The 8,392-nt window shown below is 40.2% G+C and overlaps 1 protein-coding gene across 1 annotated transcript in view; it reads right to left on the minus strand.

Annotated features, from left to right (window-relative positions):
* Positions 1-210: 210 nt before the first annotated feature.
* SBSPON (somatomedin B and thrombospondin type 1 domain containing) overlaps positions 211-8,392 on the minus strand; it is a 48,872-nt gene continuing 40,690 nt past the window's right edge. The window contains exons 3-5 of the mRNA XM_007958612.2: positions 6,625-6,715; positions 3,572-3,748; positions 211-328 (exon numbers count right to left, since the gene is read on the minus strand). Of these exons, the coding sequence (XP_007956803.1) occupies positions 211-328; positions 3,572-3,748; positions 6,625-6,715 (386 nt within the window). The remainder of the gene's footprint in view (positions 329-3,571; positions 3,749-6,624; positions 6,716-8,392) is intronic.

Raw genomic sequence — 8,392 nt, forward strand, 5'->3', positions numbered from 1 at the left:
CCTTTATGGTGGGTCTTAGTAAAAATAAAAATAAAGGTTCCATGCTTCTCGAGAACTGGTCCCTAAATTTTCTTTCTCTATTTCAGAGTGTGGGGCCATGACATGTATTCAGGGATTTGGACCAGTTTTTGACGGTTTATGAAGCATTGAATTTGACTTGATAATATTTAACATGTTTACAAACACACTTGGAAATATATAGTTTACAGTCTATATAAAGATAAAGCTGTGGACCGCTGGACAAGAACATTGATCTACTCGCCGAACTTTTTTCCAAGTTCCTTGACATCGAGGATTGCCAATGGCTTGCCAATGGAGAGTTTGATTTCTGAAATGATATTTTTAAAATGTTAGTTATACTAAAAGCAAACCTAAGAAAATTAGAATTTCAAGTACATTATAAATTGAAGTTTTTTTAAAAAAAGATTAATCACACACTGAGTATTCCTTCTTGGGTTACAAAGAGCAGAGTTCATTTAGGTTCTGTTAAAAACCAATTGCTGTCAAGTCAACTATAATTGATACATGTCACCTCATGCATGTCAGAGTAGAACTGTGCTCCACAGGATTTTTCAATGGCTGCTTTTTTCTTTCTTCAAAAGTAGATAACTAGCCCTTTTCTTTCCAAAGTAGAGGCACCTCTGGGTAAACTTGAACCTCCAACCTTTGGATTAGCAGCCAACTATCTGTGCCTCCCATGGACTTCACTACCACTCAAAGTACTTACTTGAAGTACTTGCTAATGAAGATTAAAGACTACAGTCTGCAGTGTGGATTACACCTCAACATAAAGAAAAGGAAAATCCTCACAATTGGACCAATAAGCAGCATCACAATAAATAGAGAAAAGATGGAAGTTGTCAAAGACTTTGTATTACTTGGTTCCACAATCAACACCAGTTACAGCAGCAGTTGAAATCAGACAATGTATTATTACGCTGGGAAAATCTGCTGCAAAAGACCTCTTTGAAGTGCTGAAGAACAAAGAGGTCTCCTTGAAGACTAAGGTGTGCCTAACCCAAGCCATGGTATTTTCAATCAGCTCATACGCTTGTGAAAGCTGGACAATGAATAAGGAAGACTGAAGAAGAGTTGATACTTTTTGAGTTGTGTGTTGGGAAAGAATACTGAAAGTACCATGGACTGCCAGAAGGAACAAATGTGTCCTGCATGAAGTGCAGCCAGAATGCTCCTTGGAAGCAAGAATGGCCAGACTTGGTCTTACCTACTTTGGTCATGTTGTCAGAAGGAACCATTCCACCATTCCCTGGAGAAGAATATCATGCTTGGTAAAGTGAAGAGTCAGCGAAAAAGGGGAAGGCCCTCAATGAGATGGACTGGCACAGTGGCTGCAATGATGGGCTCAGGTATAGCAAGGATTGTGGGGTTGGCACAGGACTGGGCAGTGTTTTGTTCTGTTGTACATAGGGTTGCTATGGGTTGGAGCCAACTCAACAGTACCTAACATGGACCTTAAGGATAAGGGGAATAGAATAGAGTGTATTCTATTCTGTGTGCTTGATAAACATAAATAGATGAAATTAATCTCCTTGTAAACTGACCCAAATCACAATAAAAGATTTTAAAAACATAGATGGTAGAGCATATGTGAACAAAAGCATAAGGCTATATAGAAATCTGCTTTTCTTAACTCTCAAAACAGTCATTATCCATACTTCCCTTTTTGCTATTAATCAAATACTGCTTTAAGAGATCTCTTCCATTTTTGTCTTAAGATGCTTGTTTAGTTATTTTACATAGCTTTTCGGGTCTCTTCCTCTCTCCTGGGCCATAGACTCCATGAAAGTAAGAAAAATGCTTTCCTTCTGTCCCTTAAATGTGCACATAGTGATTAAACACTTGTCCTTCAAGAAAAGTTCCTATACAGCAAGTTCTGCTGTTTGATGGCACATGAAGTTTGAGATTACAGTATTTGTTCCTCCAACTTGATCTGCGTATATGAAGTGCTAAAAAAAAAGAAAAAGGGCTGACTATTCATGTATGTTTAAATTAGAGGGGTCTAAAGCAAATAATCTCTTGTAATCCTTTCCAACTCTTTGATTTCATAATGAAAAAAAAAAAAAACTAGAGAAGCAGAAGGAACAAAGCCAAATTATTAAAAATACTATTTTAAGGTCATTGGTACCTCAGCCAGGAGTTAAGGTACTTTATGAGTATAAATTAAATTATAAATTCATTTAAAGTCAAAATATGGATGAGGTATTCAGAAAAATATTAAATCTAAATATTAAGTTTCCTTTTGATATGAATTCCTTACCCATTTTACTGGTCATACAATGTACTCAATACAGACGTGTTTAGGCACAAATGACTAATAAACATAAATTCAAGTTATTAAATATTAAAACATACTGTGGAAATAATGATTAACTGGAAAGGTCCATATTTGACTTTTTAATCTGCATTTTTACCAGTTCCACCTGAAGTATTTAAAACCTTAATCCATGACCTGAATTGGTCTTTGTCCAATAGCTTCCCAGCATGAAGTCTTCTCTCAGCTATTCATGGGATTATTCAGGGTAAGTTACAGGACTGAGATAGACTTGCAGGGAAGTAAAACGTTTTCTGGGTCAATTCTTTTGGACAATCTACAGATTTCTAGGGCCTCAAACTGTGCTATGTGAATCACCTGGGCAGAGGTCTGCAAACTATGGCCCTTGGGCCAAATTGGATTCACCATCTGCTTTTGTATGGGCTGAAAGTTAGAAATGGTTTGTATATTTTTAAATGGTTGGGGAAAAAATAAAAAAGAAGAATATTTCATGTATATAAAAATGATGTGAAATTCAAATTTTAGTATTATAAATAAAGATTTATTGGAACAAGTTCAGGCTTATTTGTTTATATGGTATCTTTGGATACTTTAATGCTACAATGGCAGAGGTGAATAGCTAAGATGGACCATTGACCCATAAAGCCGAAAATATCTATCTGGCCCATTACAAAAAAAAAATTCTGACCTCTGACCTATGAGATTGTTAAATATCTAACCCCAAAGATTCTGATTCCGTTGGTCTGAAGTGGAGCTCAGGAATGTACAGATTTTTAAACCACCAAACCAAAACCAAATACACTGCCGTCGAGTTGGATCTGACTCATAGCGACCCCTCCCTGGGTTTCCGAGGCAGTATCGCTATGGAAGTAGATTTCCTAACCTTCCTTCCAAGGAGTGCCTAGAGGGATTGAGTCACCAGCCTTCTGGTTAGCAGTCAAATGCCTTAGGCACTATGCCACATCATGTGATATTCTGATTCAAGTAGTCTTCAGAACTGCAATTTGGAAAATCAGGTTTTGGGTGGTCATTTGGGAGCCAAGTCTAACCTGAAACATCCAACCTGACCCATCATCTCTGTGTTTAATGGTCCTATAATATGAACAGGAGAGTTGGAGTCTGGATTACCCAACAGAAGATTCTCCTCACTGTTTTAATTCCCCAAATCATGCCTTGATATGTTACATACTGTACAGGTCAGCCATTCTGGACCTAGAGAGGACAAATCTCTAAGAATGAGTCATAAGAAAATTTCTTCAACCATTTTCCCTCCCTTACCCATCAGAGTCGAGGCCATCTCCAGAACAACGGAGGCTCACAGAGTTCATAGCTGGAGGCTGACAGTCCACACACACCGTGTATCCCTCTCGGAGATACTGCATCCATCGAGTCAGAGGCCGGTTCTCCATTGCACAGTGATGACTCAGTGACTCTGTCCTGAACTCCATACAGTATCTAGAGAAAAAAAGTAATAATTAAACTTGCTATCATTTGAAGGCCTATACTGTAAAACCACCACTCATCTGTCAGCCTGTTGTACTGTGGTGGCTTGCATGTTGCTATGATACTGGAAGCTATACCAAATACCAGTAGGGTCACCCATGGTGGGCACATCTCAGCAGAGCTTCCGTACTAAGACACACACTAGGAAAAAGGCCTTACAATCTACTTCTGAAAATTAACCGATGAAAACCTTATAGGTCATAACAGAACATGTCTCACTTGCTTGCTTTGGACATGTCATCAGGAGGGATCAATTGCTGGAAGAGGACATCATTTTTGGTGAAGCAGAGGGCCAGCAGGGCAAGGGAGATCCTTGGTGAGATGGATTGGCACAATGGCTACAGTGATGGACTCAAACATGCTGGTGATTGTGAGGATAATGCAGGACTGAGCAGTGTTTCATTCTGTTCTACAAAAGGTCACCATGAGTTGAAACTGACTTGATGGTGACTGTCTATCTAGTGTCTAAAGCATTTGACTGCTAATCAGAAGGCTGGCGGTTCAAACCCACCAGACACTCTGTGGAAGGAAGAATGGGCAATCTACTCCCATAGTGATACCGCCTTGGAAACCCAAGGAGGGGTCGCTGTCAGATCCAACTTGATGGCAGTGAGTTTGGGTTTCGGTCATCTGTCTATTTATATAGTAGTAAGTCTTAGGAGCTCTGGTAGCGTAGTCCCTAAGGCACTTGACTGCTAACCAGAAGGCTGGCGATTCAAACCCACCAGCCACTCCTTGGAAGGAAGATGAGGCAATCTACTTCTGTAGTGATACTGCCTCAGAAACCCAAGGAGGGGTCGCTATGAGTCGCGTCCGACTCGATGGCAAATAACAACAACAACAAGTCTTAGGAAGTATGACTGTCATCTTCAAGGTCATTTGGCTGGCTGGAGAAGGCAGCAGAATGCCAATTCACAGAATGCCTTGTAAAGGCCCTCATACCCTGGATTGTAGTTTACACCTACAATGATTCTTTAATCTCTTCTTCATTCCATAATTGAATTTCTAGTGAACACAATGGATACACAAGAATTTGGATAGCTTGTATCCTGACTAATCATACCACTAAATTGTGTATAAAAGCATGTTGCAGTTGAAAACTAGCCCTTGGTTATATTTTAAAGAATTAGATAATTTGAACAAGTAATGGCCTGCAAACCCTTAAATCTGAGACACAGGAGAAAGGCTGGTCCTTGGCACCCATGCCAGTCCCCCCTCCCCTGTGTTGTTCTGCTCCTAGATATTCCCAGGGCCTTACCTACACTCCCCACTGGCTCACATGTGTGATCTGGATAATGATAATGAGCTTTGACTTGAAGCCAAGCATCAAAATCATATAAGCATCACAGATAAAAGCAGAAATGGGAAGCTGAGACATGTTTTCTGTGGCAGAAGATAGTGTCACCTTATACTGAGCTGTGAGAAACTCTAACATTCTGGGCATGCCTGAACTCTGAAGGCATTGAGAGAGTATGCAGATATGGGTGACAATTTTAGAATTTTCTATTTTAAATTAACAAATTTTACAATTCTTCAGAGAAACAAGACATAGAAAAATCTTGAATGTTGTAGAAGAGACTTGTACTTTATTTCTAACTAAGCTGTAAGGGCTCAGTTTCTTACCCACAAGAATGATGAGCTTTAATGGCTTAAATGGGAAGTGTTTGGAAAGTCTGCTTCAAAGAATATCTTTAACAATGGTACCAGTACCAGTTGCCATGGAGTTGATTCTGACTCATGGCAACCCACGTGTGTCAGAGTAGAACTGTGCTCCTTAGTGTGTTTAATGGCTGATACTTCAGAAGAACATCAGGCCTTCATTCTGAGGTACTTCTGGATGGACTTGAAACTTCAGACTTTTGTTTAGCAGCCGAACATGTTAACCATTTACACCACTCGGGGACAATGGTCAGTGCCATTTATTATGTTTAAAAAAAAAAAAAAAAAATTCCTGTGATGATTCAAACTCATAGCAACCATACAGGACAGAGAAAAGCTGCCCTGTAGGGTTTCCAAAGCTGTAATCTTTACAGAAGCAAACTGCCTTGTCTTTCTCACATGGAGCAGCTGGTAGGTTCACCGACCTTTTGATAAACAGCCAGGCTCTTAACCACTGTGCCACAAGGGCTCTTTATTTATTAGGTGTCTTTACGTATTGGGGTAGGATATTTTATGATGCAGCTTGAATCAGCTTCAGAAATCTCTTTTCAATGATATTTTCTCATTAAATTCTCACAACAACCCCATTAATATTATATGTATATGTGTTATGTATTAATATCCTCAAATTTTTTTTTGAAGAAAAGCTGAGATGGAACAATTTACCCAAGGTCATGGCTAGTGAGGGACAGTGTGGGGATCTGAACTGCATCAGTCTGGTATTATTTATCTGAGAATGGAAGACTAGACTTCAAGTGAGCATTGGGGGGTTCCTATCATGCCAACAGGTTTTGATAAGAAATCAAAGAACTGATGTGTGTACCACTTTAAAATTCACCAAACAGAGGTGATGCTGGAGTTCATGGTCCCACAAAGACTGCAGGGAGAACATCCTTGACATGATTGCTAACTGGCTTTCATCTCATTTTTATACAGAAACTTCCTTCTTGGAGATCGGCCCTCATAGATAAATCTTTATAGTCTCACAAAAAAAAAAAAAAAACAGGGAGGGGACTTGTATTTTCCCAACTCTGTGATGAGGAATCATCTCTTGTCCAAAGTTAATAAAAGTAACAAAAGAAAATATCATCAAGCCAAATTGACCCTTTTGCACTGACCTGACCATACGATTAGAAACACATAAGTCAAAAAACAAAACCCCAAGTTACCCAGGATCCTCTGTGTCTGTGGACCACTGTGGAGAAGTGACTTGTCTTGTTCTCTCCTTGTTGAATGCAGAGGTAGTTATGAAGGCAGGGACTAGAAAAGGGAGAATGACATTGAACATATGAAGACTAAAGTACTCACAGCAATGTTTCCCAAATTTAGTTACAGACCTACAGAAGGTCCTCCATTTGTAAGTCCAAAAGTCTGTGGCAGAACATCAAAGTGGGGAAGGAAGCTAAATTACAATGTCCAGAACCAAATCTGATAAAGATGTGTGTGGATGCAGATAGTAGAGAAGGGAACTGCAGGCCTTTGACAAGCGTATTTGTGTGCAGTAATTAAACTTGTGTGAAAAGGAAGGAGAGGACCGAAGGAAAACAAACAAAAATATAGAGGAAAAACGTGAGGTGAAATCATGAAGAGAAAAAGAGAAGGATATAAAGTAATGGAAGAAAGCGAGGTAGAGAAGAAAATGGAAAGATAACAAGATTTAAGTAGAAGAGTAAAAGGGAGTGAAAGAAAGAAGGAAGGAGAGAGAAAGGCACTAACAGGAGATGGAAGGAGAAAGAAAAGACAACCAGAGAGAGAGGAAATGAGGAAGAGGAAGGACAGAAGCAGCAAAGGAGGGAGTTGGGAAGTGTTCTCCAGGCCTTCCAGGAACCACAGTCTGGATGCTCCACCCAACATACAGAACCAGGGATGAGACTGTCCAGTACCCACCAGGCACAGCGTTTTCCCCACGCCAACCTCAGGGAAAGAAAGTCACAAGTGGTTCTCTCCTACTTCCACCCTACCCAACTTTCATGCTCCAGGTAGAAGAAAAGGAAAAGATCTGGAAATTCTTTCACCTCACCTCTGTTCTAATTTTGTTTTGTTTGCCTGTCTCCTCCCTATTTCATCCCTGAGTCTGGGGAGGCATCTGTTACTATAGCACCTGGAGGTATGCGCTTGATACTACTCTGCTGTCAACTTGAGGAAGGCAGGTTTTTGATTTTTTTTAATTGTGATTCAGGTGAAAGCTTACAGAGCACATTCATTTTTCATTCAACAGTCATACACATATTGTTCCATGACACCGATTGCAATCCCAATAAAGTATGTAACAGCTCTCTTTCCACTTCCTATGGTTACCTATTCCCTGTGCCCTTCCTTCCTATCATCCCTGTCTTCTGAGCTTTATCCCTGCGCAAGTGCTGCCCTTCCTATCTCCCATGGTTGAGTGTTCTAAGCAATGCACCTATCTGGTATAAACATTCACCCTGTAGGCTTACCTATTGTTTGGCTGGAAGCCACTGGAGTGAGTTCAATTCCAGACCTGAACAGTGACTAGGGTGCCATGGCTCAGGCGATTCACCAGTCTCTATCAAATCAGAAAACCTGGTCTTTCTCATAACTTTGAGCTTTTCTCAAAAACATTTTTTCTCCTACTCTATCCAGGATCTCCTATTCTGATCCCTTTCCAAGTGGTTTGACAGTGGTAGCCAGGCATGACCTAGTTCTTCTGGTCTCAGGGTCATGTAGGCTGAGGTTCATATGGTCCACTAGTCCAAGGGATTAATTGTTTCCATGCATCTTTGATTTTCTTCATTCTTCTTTGCTCTGGATGAGGAGACATCAATTGTTGCATCATAGATGGCTGCTCACAAACTTTTAAGTTGCTACTCACTAAAGCAGGAGGTAGAACAGTGTTTTTGTATAGTATGTCTGCCAGTTGAACCTGGTGTCCCCCACAACCATGATCCTGAGCCTGTGGACCCAGCAACTCACTCC

Source organism: Orycteropus afer, unplaced genomic scaffold (assembly GCF_000298275.1).
Source record: "Orycteropus afer afer isolate SDZICR_OR568_19922 unplaced genomic scaffold, OryAfe1.0 scaffold01045, whole genome shotgun sequence".
Classification (NCBI taxonomy): Eukaryota; Metazoa; Chordata; class Mammalia; order Tubulidentata; family Orycteropodidae; genus Orycteropus; species Orycteropus afer.